Source organism: Pelmatolapia mariae, linkage group LG15 (assembly GCF_036321145.2).
Source record: "Pelmatolapia mariae isolate MD_Pm_ZW linkage group LG15, Pm_UMD_F_2, whole genome shotgun sequence".
NCBI lineage: Eukaryota > Metazoa > Chordata > Actinopteri > Cichliformes > Cichlidae > Pelmatolapia > Pelmatolapia mariae.
In genome coordinates this window covers 5604484-5624805 of record NC_086240.1, presented here as the reverse complement: position 1 = coordinate 5624805, position 20322 = coordinate 5604484, and the positions used below count along the sequence as shown (strand labels likewise).

General features: G+C 41.6%; 2 protein-coding genes across 2 annotated transcripts; one reads left to right on the top strand and one right to left on the bottom strand.

The window, feature by feature from the left end:
* The first annotated feature begins 352 nt into the window (after window positions 1-352).
* Window positions 353-10373, top strand: wdr20b (WD repeat domain 20b). Its single transcript, XM_063495513.1, has 4 exons — window positions 353-770; window positions 2997-3179; window positions 6803-8209; window positions 8564-10373. Exons 1-4 carry the CDS (start codon window positions 522-524, stop codon window positions 8618-8620), a joined length of 1896 nt encoding a protein of 631 aa, XP_063351583.1. The 5' UTR covers window positions 353-521; the 3' UTR covers window positions 8621-10373.
* Window positions 10374-13896: 3523 nt separating this feature from the next.
* mgat2 (alpha-1,6-mannosyl-glycoprotein 2-beta-N-acetylglucosaminyltransferase) lies at window positions 13897-20214 on the bottom strand. Its single transcript, XM_063496282.1, has 2 exons — window positions 20081-20214; window positions 13897-16571 (listed from the first exon to the last, which is right to left on the bottom strand). The coding sequence occupies exon 2, from the start codon at window positions 16314-16316 to the stop codon at window positions 14913-14915; it is 1404 nt and encodes a 467-aa protein (XP_063352352.1). The 5' UTR covers window positions 16317-16571; window positions 20081-20214; the 3' UTR covers window positions 13897-14912.
* Between the last annotated feature and the right edge of the window lie 108 nt (window positions 20215-20322).

Below are 20322 nucleotides of genomic sequence, written 5' to 3'. Positions count from 1 at the left end.
GGGATGGTTCTTACTTTGTTGCTTTGATTACAGAAGTGACCATGAGTTTCAGTCTGGCTTTTCTGTTTTAGAACTTTCTCTCTTTGCCTTGACTATGGAAGATTTTATTGCACAGAGAGATTTTCCCCCCTTTATTTTTATTTACTAATAATATTTCTTTTTGTTTACTCTGTTCATACTCAATTGAAAGCTTTTTCGCCATAGGTTTTCTTATTATTATTATTACATAGAATTATTATTTGTATTCATTCAAAATAAATATAATTTATTTATTGCTTTGGTGGTCCATAAAAGTTGTAAAGAAATATTGTTTTTTCCAACAAAAAATATTAAATAACAACGAGTTATTTTAAGTCGATGTGTTTATTGTTTACATTAATCGCGTTTTACACGCGCATACACTTCTGTTTTTCTGCTTGACTCTATAATTCACTGTACGCATGGCTGCAACTGCAACGGTCCAACGCATGCGCCCTCGCTGACATCCGGGGCCAGGACAAGGATGAACGGCGATTTCCAAGATGGCGGCGGAGGGAGGAGGGAAGGAGATGAACGAAATTAAAACTCAGTTCACCACACGAGAAGGTGTCTACAAACTCCTCACTCACTCTGAATACAGCCGCCCGAACAGGGTGCCTTTCAACTCGCAGGGCTCCAATCCCGTCAAGGTCTCCTTCGTCAATGTAAACGACCAGTCCGGCAACGGCGACAGGATCTGTTTCAATGTGGGCCGGGAACTCTACTTTTATATCTACAAAGGCGTGAGAAAGGTAAACAGTACTGAGCGCGGAGGCAAAGTAACCGCTGTTCGGGAGCAGCCCGTTAATTTGACATATTTAAAGGCGTTGCAAACCAGCTGTCAGCTCTCTCGGCTTCTGTTATTTAAGTGCGCAGATTATCAAGAGAAGGCCATGTAGCAAACCTAGCTAAGTTAGAGACTGATTAGCATTCTTAGCTAACATCGCCACAGTTGTTTTTGTTGTTGCTTCGATTAGATTTGTGCGCCCTCCACGGTTCGCTAGTTAATTCGGCGAAAACCTGTGACATGAAATTATCCAGTGAACTGTGCTATACGAGAAAAGGCTTCTCCTGTTCTCTCATGTCATGTGGTGTTTGTTTATCCTCGTTTCTTTACGTGGAAAGTGCACCTCTGTCGGTGGCAATACAGACAGGAAACAACTTTGTTGTTCCTGTTAAAGAAGCCACTGACTGCATGTAAGCTTTAGACTTTGTAAGCTGTTGGCATGGAAGTGAACAGTGTTGTTTTTCGTGGTGTAATGATGTGTGCACGCTACTGTCAGGACTGGGTTGTGATGCAACGTGATCCACTGTTTAGGTTGCATGCAGTGGTGATGTCATTGCAGCAAGAAACGTTTAAGCAGAGATGGTGACTGTGACAGCGGTGATCATGCTGGTGATGTGCTTGACCCGTAAGCTGGGTGTAGCGGCCAAGCATCCTAATAAGGACTCACACTTTTTTGTGTATTTTGGTTTTCCACGAAAACTAACATTGCGTATTGGCGTTAATGTTAGAGCTGTTCTTCTGTCGTCTTTAACAAAAGTAAAGTGCAAAGAGGAACACTTATTTTGGATAATTCTAAGTTAATATGGTGTCCTACTTGGCAAAGGGGAACCTTTGGGTTTGGAAAGTTATGAAGTCTGTTATTTGACAGCAAGTTAAGCCACAGAATTGTGTGTTTCGATTTTACAGTTTTTGAACCCTGAGGCTAGTGTTTGACGTTTCCTTATATATATATAAAAAAAATCCTCAGATTGACTGAGCAACCGTAAAACTGCAATGTCGAAACATTTAACAACACTGCTGTCTATGGAAAAGAGATCCTAGAGAAAATTTTAGAATAGTGATAGAAATGCTGACACTTTTACTACTTAATCAAAACTGCAGGGAGTAAATATTAGCCATTATAACTGTTTGTCAGTAAACAGCAATGTTAACCTGTTGATGCAACAAAACTGAACCAGAGTAAGTGCTGCATTAGTTTTAGGGACAGCATTTGTATTCAGGTTCATTTTCCTGATGTAGGGACGTCTCGGGTGGTTTTTAACATCAGCAATTCTCAAAACTTCCGCATCAAGTTTTGGAATCCCAGAACACGGACTGAACTAGTGCAGCTACACACACACACACACACACATTACAAGGTGAAGGCCTGACTATCCGGATTATTTTGGGGTTAAGTGTCTTGTTCAAAGACCCAGTGACGTGCATAAAGGAGGAGCTAATGGTCAAACCACTAATCTTACAATCAATGGGATTGCCACTTAACGTCTCAAAGTTTTTCAGCCATATACAAGACAGTGAGTAAAAGAAATTGAAGCACAGCAACACATTTTGCAGTTTCAGATTAGTGACAGATAGATCAAAATCACCGTTTTGTCTGTTGACAAAAGTGAGTAAAACATTTGTCACCTGAAACCCTAACCAGGGTATGTCAGTATGACAAGTCACAGTGAGTTGTTGTACATAAAGTTTATTGTTCAAGGATTAGACAGATCCACTGCATACAGTCGGGATCAAGCAAGTTTTGTCTGAGGTATTTATTTCTGTTTAAACTTTATCTTAGCAGCTGAACATCCCTGGTAATATGTCTTCTGTCTCTAACCCAGGTGGAATATGAAGCATTCTTGTATAAATGATTTATGACAGTCTAGCCACAGCATCATCGTAGCACTTGTATTGTCGGGCAGCCATAGATGCTTATTTTATCTCATTTTATTTTGAGCTGCCTCTTTGACAACACTGATGCCTTTAGTAGCATTGCAACTCCTAACCTTTCTCTCTGACTTGTTTTATGCCCCAAAATAGACCTGAAGAAAGTGATAGACATGAAGCTGTCACAAATGTTAGATTTGCATTAGTCAAACTTTGTTGCTCTTTCTTTCTATTTCAGAATAATGACTTTTTGCATGTAACAACATATCACAGTTTCTTTAATTTATTTTTAGTCATGTCATTGTGTTTGTTATCATTGCAGGCTGCTGATCTTAGTAAGCCCATAGACAAGAGGATATACAAAGGAACGCAGCCTACGTGCCATGACTTCAACCCCCTCACAGCTACAGCAGAGAGTGTCTCTCTGCTGGTGGGCTTCTCAGCAGGCCAGGTGCAACTCATAGACCCAATAAAGAAGGAAACCAGCAAACTCTTCAATGAGGAGGTGGGTAGCAGTTATCATTGTTTTGAAGACAACTTGCCTCTCTTGAGCCTTGTACTATGAAGAAGGATTTGAGGCTTAGTAATGTAACTTCGGGTTTAACCAAATGTGGTCCACTACTTACCAGGGTACATCGCCAACATAATTTGTACCGTAGACCTAATCTGCTCTACAGGTTATGTTTGAAGTGAGAGATAAACAGGTATGTTCAGTTTTCTGGAATGAAGCATCACCATTCCTGGATGATCCTTGTGATCCCAGTGCATAGATATTTAAAGGTTGTAAAAAAATTAAAGAAAATCTAAAGTCTTTGTTTTTCCCTGATGAGCATTAGTAAGAAATATAAATTCTTCCTTTTGTCCAAGCTGTCTGTAAGTCATTTTAAAACTTTTATTGTACTTTGAATAGACTGAACTTTATTAATATTGCTTTTTTCAGTCTGGCTGACCAAAGAAGATGAAGCTCACACATAATCAAGCAGCATCATGAATGCTTGAAAACAAGGGAACTTTATTTTTGGTTTATGAAGAGTTTCCCCTCTCATTGAAGAGGTTTTGTAAAATTCTAAAACAACTCATGGAGAATCTCACTGACTTAATCCCTAGTGGGAGTTGTCCTAAGGTCTTGTGAGCCACTGTTAATTATGTGAGTCATCACATGAGCCAAGGTGTGAAACAAGGCTTTGGTCATTATTGTAATCAGGGCCAAGGTGTGAATCCTCTATGAGGCTTTGCCTCACTCCATCATCATATGAGGTATTTGGTGTTGTCCTGTCCTTTTCCTGTTGAGGTGGCTCTCTTATGTTGTGTAATGCATTTGTGGAGTGGGTGTTTGGTTCCTCTCATGTAAAACATTTGAACACTGCTTACTGAATCACACTGTGTTGTTTAGCTTATGTTTGAGTATTTTAACCTTGGGATGAGCCAGTTTTTGTCTTGAGGGTTTTCCATGGTGAAACGTGTACTAGGGTGTTAATGGTTGGAGAACATTTTTTGGAACTTATCTAAAAAACCCGCCACATACTGAACAACAGTGTATTTCCCTTTGTTGTTCTCTCTCCCTGGTGGATGTCTGAGGTTCGTTCCTGTGCATTTATTCTGATATTAAGAAGGTGTCTCCAAAAGTTGATTCTGTTAATCTGGACGTAGCGTTTTCAGTGGGAGAAACGTTTCGTCACTCATTAAAGTAACTTCTTCAGTCTCAGCTGACTGCAGGTTTCCCCAATCTTATAAACAGTACATTTGCATAATGACTGAACCGACCTCCCAGCCCATTGTTCCTTCAGTGGGCTGGTTTCAGTCATTATGTAAATGTACTGTTTATAAGATTGACGAAAGAGTGACGAAACGTTTCTCCCACTGAAAACGCTACGTCCAGATGAACAGAATCAACTTTTAGAGATTTACTTACCTGGATGATTGAGCATGCATCAAGACATTAAGAAGGTGTCTTGGGATAACCACTAGAGGTTAGAATCAATCCTGATAGTTTATTCTGACATCAGTCTGTGATTGAATTGTGATTGATTGGGGTCAAATTAGCAATTACATACAGGCTGTTTCTATAACTACATTAAGAAATTGTGATAATCATTGAAAAAATCACATATCTCTTGCTGTCTACATAGGCAAAAATTCAGATTTAGCCAATACATTTCTGTTCAGCAACCTTCCTGTTCTATAGGAATATAATGAGTTGAGACATGCACCAATGAGTTGAATTCCCTTGAGTTGTCATTGATAAAGACTCATTCAGAGTTATGGTAACATGTTGAAAATCTGTCTTAGTGAGATTCCAGTTGGGCAGTCAGAATGCAAGTGTTTTCAGAAAGGTTGTCTCCTATCAAGCAATGTGTGCAATTGCCTTGCGGCCAAAAGGGATTGAGTGTGCAATGCAACACCCTCAAGCTCTGGGCAACCATTTAGTCATGACAAGTTACCATCAGTCACAGAATGCGGAAAAATACTCCTTACTCCTCAATAAGGAAAGCACAGTCCAGGAATGGTGAACTATGCTTCTTGGTATCCTCCTGTGTTTTTTTTTTTGTTGTTGTTGTTGTTTTGTTTTTTGGTTTTTTTTCCTGTTTTTGTTCACAGAGTTGATGTGTTCAACGAAGGCTTCTGCTTTATAGGTTTTCTATTTTGATACAGATGTCATCTGCCCGTGTTACTTTCCACTTCCTCTATGCAAAAATTGGCTACACTGGGGAAGCCATGGCACATGTATGCTTTAGTCTGTAGCAACCTTCATATTTGAATTATATGGTGGTTCATCTTCACAAACCACAAAAGATACCAGTTGCCTTCTTCTCAAGCAGTCCAGACTGCCATGACCTGGACATTCTATGACTGAGAAACTACATAGACATATTTAGATGACTTTTTTTTTTTTTTACTGTACTTTTGTCTCAAACACACAAACTCTCTGGTGCTATAGCTTTAGCCCTGATGTGCGCGAGTGTGTGTTCATGCACGTGTTTGTTGCATGTGCGCGCACACGCACAAACAGATCCTCCAACCACACACACCCATATTTTGCTCCATTGCGGTTTATTTCACACCTCAAACATTTAGTAAACAATTAAGCAAATACAAGTAATCTGCAATAAATTACAGGTAGTAAGAAAATAAACTACTAACTCTTTTACGCTACGTCCGCACCTACACGGGTATTTTAATTATTTTACATGTAGTTGTTTTTTTTCCTGTGTAATAATAGTCAACATTGCTATCAATACATTTTTCAAAAAGTGCCTCTCTGTGCAAAATGGGTTTAAAAACATAAACAACTGTGGGATGCTGTTTGTCCGTGATTTAGACAGGGGGAACAAATCGTGGCAGGATCAGCCTGATATTATTTGTATCCCACTGTAACTTTACTGTATAAAGAGCTAACATCTCCAAAATGTCAGGAGTAGTTATTCATTACAACAAGTGTTTGTGAACTAAAAATCAAGAATGTGGGATACTGTTTGTCCGTGATTTGAAGATTACACGGGAAAACCAATTATGCAGGCACTACCTTGGCACTTGTGCAGGTGAAACCAAAGGGAAGATATGCTTCACCATATTTTCTAGTCTTTGGCTTAGAATGAAGTTGGTTTGGAAACATATTCAGCTATGCTTCATCTCCTGCTTTGCGTTTGTGTGGGCGCCCCGTGCTAGCAGTGTCCGAGCGTTGTTGTTTTTTTTTTTTTTTTTTCCCCTTTTCATACTGCGCCCCCCCTGCAATGGCTCTGGGGGGGGGGGGGGGGGCACACTTTGGGAAGGTCTGCCATAGTCTATATCACTCTGCTTCCCTTAGTCTTACCCCATTTCTGATTGGTCATATTCTTTCATATGAATATCCTCATAGCTAGATCGAGAAACCTGACATGTTGTTAATCACCTTTGTGTGACCCCTTAGCTTGACTGCTGATTTTGGGGTAAGTGGGTAAGTGACGACAAATAGAAAAAAGGTGTCATGGATATGATGAACTTTCCTTGTACAGGCTCCCAGTAATATGTTTATCAGAATCAGAATACTTTATTAATCCCTAAAGAAATTATGTTTATGTTTGATCTAGTCCACTAGCTGACCTGTCTCCTTGTTTTTTGTTTTGTTTTTCTTTTTTCTTCTTTTTCCAGAGACTTATCGACAAGTCGAGAGTAACGTGTGTGCGATGGGTTCCTGGTTCAGAGAGCCTGTTTCTTGTGGCTCACTCCAGTGGCAGCATGTACTTGTACAATGTGGAAAACACCTGTGGCACCACAGCACCTCACTACCAGCTCCTTAAGCAGGGTGAAAATTATGCCGTGCATACCTGCAAGAGCAAATCGGCTCGTAACCCGTTACTGCGGTGGACAGTGGGCGAAGGGGCGCTCAATGAGTTTGCTTTCTCCCCAGATGGAAAGTTTCTAGCTTGTGCGAGCCAGGATGGCTTCCTGCGGGTTTTTGGCTTTGATGCCGCAGAGCTACACGGAACTATGAAGAGTTACTTCGGTGGCTTACTGTGCGTGTGCTGGAGCCCCGATGGACGGTATATTGTGGCAGGAGGGGAGGACGACCTGGTGACGGTTTGGTCATTTTTGGACTGTAGAGTCATTGCACGAGGGCATGGCCACAAGTCATGGGTGAGCGTGGTGGCGTTTGACCACTGTACCACCAGTGTTGAGGATGGCGACTTGCCTGCAGAGTTTAGTGGCAGCGACGAGGACTTTCACGAGCAGAATCACTTCGGTGCAGGCAGAGACAGAGCAAACAGTTCTCATTCTCGGCTTTCTAAGAGAAACTCTACGGATAGTAGGCCGGTTAGTGTGACCTACAGATTTGGCTCAGTGGGACAGGACACCCAGCTGTGCCTGTGGGACCTCACAGAGGACATTCTCTTTCCTCACCTCCCTTTGTCCCGCACTCGAACACACACTAATGTTATGAGTGCCACAAGCCCTCCAGCAACAGGACAAACTCCTTCTACTCTGTCCACGACCACCAGTTCCGGTGGCACCAACGGTAAAGACAATTTGAGCAATAGTAGCACTAGCGGCAACCCAACTAACTCCCTCCCCGGCACCTTGCCTCGGTCCAATAGCTTGCCTCACTCCTCAAATCCAGCGGGGGGCAGCACCCCCAACAGTAACACAGGCAGCAGCAACAGCAGCAGCAGCACCACCGCCACAACCAAGGCCAACAGCATCATTGACAACGCTTTCATCGCCACCAGCGTCAGCAAGTTTGCAACACTGTCGTTACACGACTCGCGGAAGGAGCGCCACGAGAAGGACCACAAGAGAAACCACAGCATGGGTCACATCAGCAGCAAGAGCAGCGACAAGCTAAACCAGCTCAGCTCGTCAAAGACGGCGAAAGCTGACGCTGCTAAGACTTTAGGCACCACTCTGTGCCCACGCATGGAGGAGGTGCCGCTCCTGGAACCGCTGGTGTGCAAAAAGATAGCTCACGAAAGACTCACGGTGTTAATCTTCCTGGAGGACTGTCTGGTAACAGCCTGCCAGGAGGGTTTCGTTTGCACATGGGCTAGGCCTGGGAAAGTGGTGAGTGACGGGCCTCATGAGAATACTCTCTTGTGACACTTTGACAAGTTATGTTTCTTGTTGTTGTTTTTTTGGTTTTGAGTAATTCTTGCATTCAAGAGCAGTTCAGAAGTTTGGGTTTGAGTTCACACCTTCACACACACACACACACACACACACACACACACACACACACACACACACACACACACACACACACATATTATGCTATAAACCTGCATCAGTATTGATTGTAAATAGGACAGTTTGTTAAAAAAAAAAAAAAGCAAACCTCACGGCCTCACTGTTCTACCTCTCGTGTTACATTCGAGTAAAAACCTTTATTATCAATGTGTGTTATCTGTCTCTCCACAGGGATTGCTATCATCTCAAAACAACCCAGCCAATTCCCCCAGTGGAACAGTAGTATAGTCGATGCTGGTGCTGCTAATAACAGCTCCACGCAACAGAGACGTGGGGACGACCAAGACCGAGGCCCTGCAGCGCTTCTTCACACACAGTCACACATCACATGACCTCGAGTGTCTCCTTTCATTCTCATCACTACAAGCACCCAGATGCTCTCTTTGTGTTACTGTTCATGTTAAGAATTTTGGCCAAGGCCAGAGTTAGAAACTTGACCCCCTTTGTTTTGTGTGTGTGTGTGCGCGCGTGTGTGGGGGAGGTGGAGTGGGTTTAAAGGGTGCTATTGGAAGTTAGAGGGCAAGTTTTAAATCATCCAGGAGGCTTATGGGAAGGTTTGACTGGCTTCATTATTGCATCTATGCTCATATCAGAACGTGTCTAGTCTAACAATAACAAACTAATCCCCCAATCTCTTGTGCCTGTAAATCTTCAAAGACTAGACACGGTGTAAGCATTTGTGATGATGCCTCAACCTGACCTTTTTGTGTGGGTTTAATTAAATCCTTTTTTTTAAGAAAAAAAAAAGAGAAAAAATAAATGTAATATATTCACAGATAAAGGGAATAAGATGAGGGACTGTTTTGGAGCGACAGCAGCATATCCCCAAAGCGAAGTCTCTTATTTTTCACCTCCTGGGTGATTCCTTGTGCAGTCACGGTTGTCAAACACCTGCCCAAGAGAGACTGCCTTTTACTTCCTTTTGAAATGTTTTTAAGTCCGAGTTGTCAAACTCAGGAGTTTATTTGCACAGTTTTGTTTTTCTTTCGTTCTTTTCCTTCCCTTGTATATTTTGAACTCATGAGGGTGGAACAAGTTTTTCAAAACGCTTTGAAAGCACTTGGGGAAACGGCTTGTTATCGTTCTGTCTCAACGCTGGATGCTGCAATCATAGTTTTTTATATGAAAAAAAAAAATTGTTTGCACTTAATAGTTAGAGGAGTATGGCTTTACATTTTGGAGTGTGTAAGGACTCCTTGACAAGGTTGTTATATAAATAGAATTTAAAAAAACAAAAACTTTGTATCTATTGAGCATTTATTTTAATATTGTTTCGGATGAAATGGGCTCTGTAATATATGTAAATATTGTACATCAGTGATTTATGAGTGAAATGATCATATTACATTAATTGAAAATCCTCATTTCAGAAAATAGTGATATTTCTAATACAGAAAATCTATACCTAATATTAAAACAAATCTTGAATATGCAGGTGAAAATGTTTCTTTTCTGTTGTACATAGAGAAATTTCAGGTGTATTTTTATTAATGAAACGTTTGGTATAGGAAATGTCTATCCTTTTGTCTAACAGGTAGTGCTGAATGCTAGCTAGCCTGTCGCTGCAGATTCCTTTTACTACGTAGACAGGTAGGCGCAGAGGCAGTGGTCTATAATTCAGCCATCACTTCGAGCTCAGGTAAACCACAGGAAGACCAACGCTGGCATAGTTCCCCTCACCCATAGGCAGCAGTCCCATCCGTCATAATACTTGTGAAACTCACTTTAACAAATAAGACTGACAACCTTGTTCTGCACACAGGACTGAAATCTGTGACTTCTGTTATATTGCCAGTAATTGATGCTGAACTTGTGAACAAACTTGACACTGTGTTGAATTACCAGCTGACATGCGTCAGCACTCGGTGGCGGGGGTAGGTGCTTGAGGTGAGGGGTGCTTTTTCAGGCACCCACAAAGAACTAAGGATTTTAACAGTGGGAGCCTTTTCCTCCATGTGACGCCTATTAAACAGCTTTGACAGACTACCTGTTCTGTTTGTGTTCCCTGTTTATTTACATGAAACCACGCGTGCATGCAACACTTATTAGTTGGACATGCACCTCCATGCTTTCTTCTGCCTGGATAAGAGGTCAGGCTCAATACAATGTGAATTTCTTACATTGTTAACCTTTACTTTTATCGCATGGGGAAAGAAGTATTACATTTTTTCACTTCATAATGAAGGACAAGCACAACTAATAATTTTCCATGATGGCTTGGTTCCAGAGCAGGGTTCTAGGGCAAACTCATTTGACATTGTGAGCCACATACTGCCCACTTTGATCTAAAGCAACCTGGATGAGTAAAATTCCCTTTTCTTTCGATTTGATTGCAGAGATATCTTATAAGCTTTGCAATTGTAACAACGTCTCAGTTTTTCAACATGACAAAGAAATCCTGCTGCGGTAAATGAATGAAATCTGGCTTAAATGGTGAGAAATAAATGTGTAAGATAGCAGGAAAACTTCTGGTTGCTCATCACACAGACTGTCCTGTCATTGCAAAACAAAGCTTTTGTTTATTTGCAGCAAATGTCCCTTTTTGTGGACCAATTCTAAAAAACAAAACCAAATAAAGAGACATTTCTGAAATAATTTGTGAGAAAATAGGACGCTTTCCTGTTATTTAAATGTTAAAGAATTACTCTGGTGTAGCATGAACGAATGAACAGCCATGGGGGAGGTCTTTATTAGAAGAAGAAGCTGTGAAACTCATGAAAACAGTTAAAAGTAAAAAACTGATGCCCTCCTTCACATTTTCCAAAACCATCCAGTGGACCGAATTTACCGCGTCGATTCTGGCCACCGGACCTTAAGTTTGACACACCTTATCTAGGGGATTTCTAAAATTTCCTTTTACTTCATTTTGAGAATTACCTCCATGACTACTAAAGTATTAGTATTGCACCTGCCACCAGCAGGTGGCAGTCTTGTTCAGGCAAATGAGAGCTTTTGGAATGTTTTTTCCATAACATTAATCACTTGATCAAACGGGGAAATTGCTGTCTGTGTGATATGTAGCCTATATCCTGTTGTCTCCCCCTTGGTCTCCCATCACAAATGTATTGCTTCCACTTCATATATATTTTATATTCAAAGAGCGGAATAAAACTGCTTCTCCATAATTTATGAGCTACTTTTAGGAGAAACACAAGCACTCATAGCCATTAAACCGGCAGCCTGTGGCATCGCTGTTATGTGAGGGGAAAAAAAGGTGTGATCAGCAGGATAGACTGGCACAATCATCCCGTCAGGCTGTCACTAAAACAGCTCTGACTGCATTACTGATCTCTTCTGGGCTGGCAACATCAATCTTGAGCAAGTGTCAATCAGAATTAGTGAGATATTTACATTTAAAAAACAAAAACGCCACTGATTGTAATATATGTGCTATTATTGTGCTTTCTGTGCTGTTTACAAACCCTATCACCTTTGAATGGCAATCAAACTACAGTAGCGTCGAGCACAGGCTTGAAAAGAGCTGCATCTATCTTACACCTTCAGGGAAATGGGCCCTCTTTGATAGGTATTCAATAGCTTGAAAACGAATCCCACTGCACAATCCCTCTTTGACCATCTTTTCGCACTGATGCAATTCCCTCGTCTGCATGTCTCCATATATTGACCCCGAGTTTTGTTTACCTGCAATGTGTGCAACGTCTATGAATGATTAATATTGCCTCTCGGGGGCTAGCAGCCCAGACTGAGCAACATTTCATGTGATGCAGAAACTTGACAGCTTAAGATACTGTGAGAAGGGAGGGAGGGGAAAAAATTAATTCATGCCTTTATGTCAGTGATAGATTTGAACGTACAGGTCTAGTCAAGTTGGGGAAAGGATCACATTAATCTAGTTTCATTTTCAAGCTCCGCAGGGATGTTTATTTAACCTGCTGCTAAGACCTGTGGTTAGTTTAGACATTAAAGAATGAGTTATATTACAAAGTCGGGATAAGAAGGTGACAAATTAAATGCAACATGGAATACAAAGCTGCTTCATTAGGATGGCTGTATTGACAATTGGCCTGGATTCTAGAGTGGATAGGCAGTTTTTTCCTCTGCACCTTTTCAACTGCAATTTAGATAACTGTGTATCAGGAATTTTTAGGAGGGGGGAAGGTATGGATAATGGTCTTGGGCTGTACAGACCTTAAATCCAACACATAAGAGTTTCTAACGCTCCGATGTCAGCTAACCATTAGTCACCACGAAACAAGAACAATGTGCCACTTCCTCTATTCTCAGTTCTATTCTAAGCCATGCTTCCCTTGTGGTACAGGCCCAATTATTGAGTATGCACCATGGGAGCAGCTGCACAATTTGCCAGTCGCATGACCTCAGAGAAGCAGCAGCAGTATGACTGCATGTCTTCACACTGCATTATGAATTGAAGTTTACTAATAAGAAATTAACAGGAACTGCTTACCCTGCAGAGATTGCATTGTTTTGTTTTTGTACCGAAGAGGAACATTTGAGAGGCTTTGTGTCAATCTAAATAGAAAAATTCACACTAAGGAAACAACTTCCTCTACATACATTAAAGTATTTCATCTTTAATTCATGTGGTGCTTTATGCTGAGAGTTGTGTCACTGAAAGGCCACCGGCAGAGTCTACCAGAGGAGGCCTTAAATGTGAACTGTTTGAAGAGTTCAGTCACTGATAACTTATTCCAGATTTTGAACAGTATGCAGAACTGATTGTTAAACACTGCCAAGAGGATGGGTGAAGGATGGAGTGATGGAAAGGGAGTAGGGGATCAATGCAGCCAGAGAAGCCAGTGAGCTCGGGCCTCAGCGGAAACTATCAATACTGAGCTGTGGTCTAAGCACTTAAAATGTAAATGCATCTTCAATAGGAACAACAGAAAACAGAAAGTAGTGTCAGAGCCTTGGGAGCTCTCCAGGTGCATCGCGTTTATTTCTCTGTGAGAATCTCTGCAGCTACAGTAGCACAACGTTATACTACACTGGGTAGGGGCAGTGATGCATTGCAACAAAACAATGGCCTGCAGTTTTATTTAGCTGCAGTGCATCACCATGCTTCTTCTGTCAAATATAACACGATGAAAACTGTAGCTCTGCGCGACCCCGTTACTGAAAGCACTGATGGAATTGAATTCCGAACTGCTGCAGTCACTTTAATATTGAGTCTTCTGGTGTTCTCTAATAACCTGTTGAAGCTAAATGGAAAATTATTTAAATAGAATGAGGTGTCTCAACGGATCTACTTTGATCTCAGCAAATTTGTGAGATATAAATACCTTCAAACTAATTATGTGAGCACAGCGGGACCTCTGAGTCCATAGTTTCGCCAAACTCTGACTGCACCAGTGAGCACTTGCCTGCTCTTCCCAATTTACCACCTACTGAGATGCAGATGGGTGACAAATTACGGGAACACCTGAATGCATAAGTGCTATAGTGAGGGGATGCTGTAGCTCAGTTATGCTGCAAGGGTCACTGATCAATTTAAGAGGAAGAGATACCTACTCATCAATAAAACGTTGTTCTGAGCAATCACCTTTATTCCACAAACATTTCCACCCTGATGAGCAGAAATTGAGTGGTCAAAAGCACAGGATGTGAGAAGTTAGGGTTTCTTCAGAGTATTTAGGGTTTGACAAAAAATTTTTGACCAGAGAGATAACGGTGGGCAGTCACCAGGCTTCAACTCAAATTCCTAAGCCAGATTTCAGACATTTTTAAGCTACTGTTAATTTGGACCCAGTTCTGCCTTGGTGCCTTTTGTAGGCCAGATTTTCATAGGTTTGAACTTATCATTTCTTAGTGTGTACTATAAGATGTTAGGATCATTTCCTTGGATGGAAAATTCGGGCGGATAGAATCCGTGGGCTGCCTTCCAGTCCAATCACTGGTATATTTCTTGTGATAGCTCCTTCCATACCCACTGACACCAGTTCCAACTTTTTGGCACTAGCAACAGACTTCTATGAGTTAGAAACTGGCCATTGATCCGTGGAAAAGGAGCACAGGGTAGTGCTGGTCTTAGTTTCGCTTTGGTGCATTTTGTAAACGGACCTATAAGCTGCGTAGGAAAAATTTGTGGTTCTTTCTGTCATAAGAAACTCACGGCAACCTTTAGACAATGTTCAGACCTTTTTTCCAGTGTATGTGTGCAGACTGAGCAATGGCAACAGGTCAGTGGAAACCAGCAGCTTAAGTTATGTTGGCATTACCTTTAATTTGTTTCCTATCAGTATGTTTTTAGACTTTGAATATCAAATGATGCATATAATAATAATCTTAAAATCTTATAGAAAACACAGCAATATATATTGTTTAGTATATCAATGATACAAAACATTGCAGACTTGTTAGGAATTACTTAAATAATTCAATGTAAAGACATATTTGTGTTAAAGAAGCCAAAAATCCAACATTCGTCTTTATTTGGAACAAGCCAATAAAACAGGCAATATTAAGAATAGTCCATAAAGATTTACTTTTTCTTTATATAGGATGCAAAAGAGACAATAATATATAATAGTAGCAATTAAGGTCACTGTAATCGAACATAGCTCTTGCAGAGTTCATGATCCCTGATGTCTCCCCAGCCCCCATTTTTCACATGTGGGGCCACTCCTCCTGCCCCGTTGGCTGGCAGTCTCTTTGTGATCAGGAGGTTTTTTGGGAACAGCTGGTTCCCACTGCTCTGTAGGATGTTTTCTATCTTGGTTTTCTGGTTAATGGGCATGCAAGAAGCCTTCTTGTGGTGCATGCCGCAGTCTCCGGCATGGAAAATCCGTGGTGCCTCGCTCACCATGACCTTCCAGTAGGAGGGCAGGCATGACACAGTCAAGTGTTGTAAAGACCAATCCCAGTTGTAGTCATCATAGGTGCAAAAAGTGTCGGTGCATTGGATGAGTTTCTGGTACGTCTCTCTACTCAGAGCCATCCCCATGTTGTGCTCGGTGGACTTCCAGGCTTTCACCTCCACTTTATTTGCTTTGCTGGAGTAGCCGATGTGGCTGTAGCTCCCCAGTGAGAGGATATCGCAGTCTGTGCACTGCTCCCTTTTCAGAGCAGTCATTTGCTTTAAGAGATGGATAAAGTCCGGAGACAAGTAGTGGTCCTCTTCGATCAGGAGAACGAGACCCTTATGGTCTTTGAGAACTCGAACTCTGTCCCATACAAAGTGAAGCTTCCACCACCAGTGGTGCTTGGTCTGGGAAAACTTGGCCTCCCGGTAGTGTCCAAACGAGTCAGGGTACTCTGCGTTAATGCAACCCAGTTTTAAGGCGTCTTTTTTGGGGATGTCTCTGGGGCAGTCCCTGGGGTCATTTCCAGGGAACTCCTGTGGGTACAGCTGGATGCTGAAGGGGAAGAAAATCTGGAGGACTTGGCAGAAGTCAACAGAGGCAACCACTTTGTTAATCTCAGGGGACCAGTAGTCATGGCTGAATATCAGCAGTATGCTATCCACACCTCTGGCCTTTCGTAAACTGTCTACCAATAGCTTTAGATAGTCTGGTCGGTTATGGACCTGAACTACTACAACCAAATCGTCCTTCTTTCGAGTCGTCTTAAATTTCTCTTCATTTCTTATCGTCTGATCAAAGTTTAGCTGGAAGACAATGCCACGGTAGACTAAAGTGGTATTATCCACATCTGGCTTGGATATTTTGGGTTTGTCCTTTTCTTGGTGTGTGTCATTTGCTTGTATAACAGGTGCTGGGACAGGTGCCCGACTGACCGCTGGCGTTGCTTGTTCCTGGTTATGACTGTTGACGCTATTACTGCTGCTGCTGCTAATAATGTTGCTCCTCCGCACCGCCTCCACTTCCCTGGGTAACGATCCACTGTCGTTCTTCTTCTGCCTTCCACTGCTCCAGAAAGCCAGGCCACATATGACAACCACCAGAGTCAGTAACACCACCTTCCTCTTGTAGATTCGGAATCTCATGATAGAGGGTTATCCTCTTGTAAAGGGAGAGAAGTTGATAATCGGGACTCAAGCTGCAGCTGTATGGGGGGCTTACGCTTTGCACTGGGAACAGGAGCGATTTAAAAAGAAAGCTATGCTATGAGGCTAAGTGTTGGCAAAATTAACTGTTGTTGTAAACATGGATCCCAATGGAATGTCACTGGTGCTGAATGAATATTCCATAAGGCATGACGGTTTCTGAGAGGCAGCAGAGTGGCAGTGTGCGTGCACCACCTGAATGAAAAATAAACCAGAAAATAAAATTAAGTGCATTGTGACAGGTGGGGGTTAGGCAATGTTGCGAAAATCTTGACAGAAATTTGTTTCCACAGTATATAAAGCACATTGCCATGCTGCAACATGGAAAAAGAGATCAACTGATGTTTAAGCATACTCAACTGTTGCACATTACGCAAGACCAAACTCGGTGCAGTAATCAACACTCATTAGCTTTTGCCATCCCACACACATAAGGTAGGTCACTTGGTAACAACTGAACCACCTACACGACAAATGCGCAAAACTAATATGGTGATAACTGTAGGAAACAGCATCAATCTCTGTAAATGGCTAATAATCAGACCTGCAGTTTAAGTTACTATGTCAATCGGTTTGAACTTCTTCTATTCAAACATACAGTGCAGTACTATGAAAGTTTTAGGTACTTCATGCAGAACACTGACCAGTCTATCTGTTAAAGTGCTGCAGCTGAGTTTTGACGTGCATATAAAAGAAAAGCATTGTGCTGTATTGTTAATGATACTTGAATGGCTTTACCTGGCTGTGAACCAAAAATATCTTGTTTTTTTTCTTGTTTTTCCAACTTTACTGCCAGAACCCACTAACTATGGAGTGATTTCACTCTCAGCTCTGACATCTGACTTCCAAACCAAATGTAAAGCAATACTCACACAATAGACTATGTGCACGTTAGCATATGCTACGTCCGGTGCGGAAACTCCTGTGGGGAGCTTTGTTTCCGGTGTCCTATTCGCGCCCTGTTTACGGTCCAAAACAAGTTAAGCAAATAAATGAATCAAGCGGCAATTTACATTTCTATAGGTGTCTTGGGCATTTACCCAATATATCTGTAAATGATGTTCATCGACTTATCAATATTTTTTTCCCAGCGCCTCTCTTTTTCTCAAAAGAGTAAAGGGATTCAAATGTTATATTTCTCAGTATCTGTAAACAGCGGTCCGTCGTTTATCGCGGGTGTTATGTTCTAAAAATAACCAGCGATAGGTGAAATCAACTAGCCAATTTTATTTTTTGACGGTGCAAAACGTTTCGTCGACATACAGTACTGCACTTCAGAGTCACACTGCTAGCGATCGATGCGGCGATTCTGTACTGAACAGGAGAGACGTCACGGAGGAGATCGTCTGCAGCGATCAGGACGCAGGACACAATGTGATGTCAAAAAAAAAAAAAAAAAGCATGCAAACTTGCACTAAAAAATCTGCGAAACAGCGAGGTGAAAGGTGAACCGCGTTATAGCGAGGGACCACTGTAATTTTGAAGGTAAGTCACAACATACCCTTCGTAAATACTAATGTATAGAAACCCTTACCAGCAATCATTCATTTTTTGTGTGGCTTTTTTCACGGTTTGTTAACATGCTGTGTAGGTGTGTACTTGACTAGCTGATATCGACATAACAGGGAAACATCTGGTTTGACTATTCTTCACCTGTAGTTTGAATGCTGAACATTTACCTGTTTAAATCATAAGACCAGTCACTATACAGAGATGTGCTTCTGAATGTGGACGATGTGTCTTCTGATTTTGTAATGCAGTTCTGCTTGTGTTGAGTGATGTAAACAACTGATCGATCTAAACTCTTTAAAAGTCAAAATTGATCATTAGATTTTTTATGACACAACAGTGGTGAGTGTTCCCACCTTTGTAACTTAACGCGATCTTTCCGTTTTCGAGTTTTGGACATGATTTTGGAGTATATCTTCGCAGTAGCGATTGACCGCAAAGTAAAGCTACCGGAAATGTACAACCCCACATCCGGTCTCAAACCAGGAAGTTAGCATTTTCTCGTGCACAGGGTCTATAATGTTATCAGGATAGGAGACGCCAGGAAAAAATTCCTGTTTAGGAACTATTCCCTAGGAGCGTCTCATTCTATAATCACAATGGACAAATTTAACATACACATCGCATAACAACTGAGCTGAATTTTTTTCTTATATTTACAAGTAAAATGAACACTCAGGAGAAAGTTAAATGCAACAGAGCCTATCCTTCTTGAAAATGTTGTACTTAACGGTACAGAGACAGTTGTTTATCATATAGCTTTGAGATCAGTTTAGTTAGAATTAATCAGATTAGATTATTAGACAGGGGCTACAATCAAGGAAGACAAAATTCAAATGAAAAAGAAGCAGATTTTACAAAGTGCTTAAAACAAGCTACCTGCCAAGTGCCACCAAAAACTGTCAACATAACTGCTGCTGTTTTACAGGCAGAACATTGACCATATTAAATACAGATTTCTGTATATTTACTGTACTTTGCATTGAGCTAATACCTGAAAGCACCTCCAGTTTACTTATCTTCCCTTATCTGCAGAGTACAGTTAACATATCCAATAAAATGCATTTTGTCTGATGACAATATAAAAGTATATATTATGGTTTCACAGACATTCAATAAATGATAATCACCGAGCTTTATCAGAAATATGCATGCAACTGGCTGCCACAATTGTGATTTCATCCAATCCTCACCCTTACCCCATACTTCATCTTCGCTTATATCTTTAATGTTGATTAAAGCTCAATGCTTCTAATTTGCCCTCCATTTATTTTCCTCCTTAACTGCATTGTCAATATTGATCGCTCATTTCTGCTGAGCAAACCTCCATACTTTATTCGTTATTAAATTAGTAGTCTCTCAGGCTGACTACCTGACCATTTATTCTGTTTTCTGGTTGCCTGAAAACTCCACTAAATGGTAGCATCCAGTCCAGACTGCAGTGTGTCACCGACACTGCCTGGGAAAGGTATCTGATACCTACTAGAGTCTGTGATAACAGAAGTAAACACATTCCCTGTAGCTGCCCCGCACAGACATATACATTAAAGTAAGCCCCAAATGCTATTAGCAAATGTGCACAGAAATGTATTAATATGTGATGTGTACTTTAAGGAAAGCAGCTAAATGCAGGAGTAAAACGATACAGCTCTCTAACCCACATTCTTCAAATTATTGCAATTTGCATGCCCACATTCGGCTTTTCCGTGCTAAATGCTTTCCACACGAATCCTGCCAAATCAACTCAAATATTTGGTCTACAGCTTAAAGTATTTCCCATTTTAATCCACTTAATTTCTTTTATCGTGACCTAAACCGGTTTATACTAGTAGTACAAGCGCCTATCGTGTAAATGTGCAGTTTCGTCTTGGAGCCTACAGCACAAACCCCATCAGTTTTTTCTGTCCTAAATTGGCCGCCGTTGGACAACACCGAGCCAGCGGCGGCTTCAATCGATTTTTTTTAAACCACGAGATACAGTTTTTATCATTTCGCCGACTGACACAAAACCCACAGAAAGCAGCCGAAAACAACGGCGGGCGCCTCGGCTTCGCTCTTTTATGACAGCCAGCATCACGGAAATGCTAATAGCAAGTTAGCAACGGCGTCAGCTAGCAACTTGCAAGTAACCCGTCCGGACCGAACCACCGTCAACACCGTGTCGAACCACAACAACCACGCTCACAGTAGTTTACCTAAAACCGCAGAATCCGTGCGGAGCTTTCACTGTGAAGAGTCAGTACGGTGGCTTCCCATTCTCCTCCATACCGTTCTGCAAAATGCACGGCAAACGCAACTGTCGACTAGCTGTGTGAAAACACTGCCTGTCGCTGTCCCACAATGCAACGGGCCAGCGGGGGGCACCAGAGATACCCGAAATATCTTGAATCCCCGCTGCTGCTCCTGCTGCTGCAGATACTCTGCTCTCTAAACTGAC

Coding starts and splice junctions, on each gene's coding strand:
- mgat2 (XM_063496282.1), bottom strand. CDS start 16,316: ATGAGATTCCGAATCTACAAGAGGAAGGTGGTGTTACTGACTCTGGTG.
- wdr20b (XM_063495513.1), top strand. CDS start 522: ATGGCGGCGGAGGGAGGAGGGAAGGAGATGAACGAAATTAAAACTCAG. Junction 771..2,996: donor TCTACAAAGGCGTGAGAAAG/GTAAACAGTACT, acceptor TTATCATTGCAG/GCTGCTGATCTTAGTAAGCC. Junction 8,210..8,563: donor GGGCTAGGCCTGGGAAAGTG/GTGAGTGACGGG, acceptor GTCTCTCCACAG/GGATTGCTATCATCTCAAAA.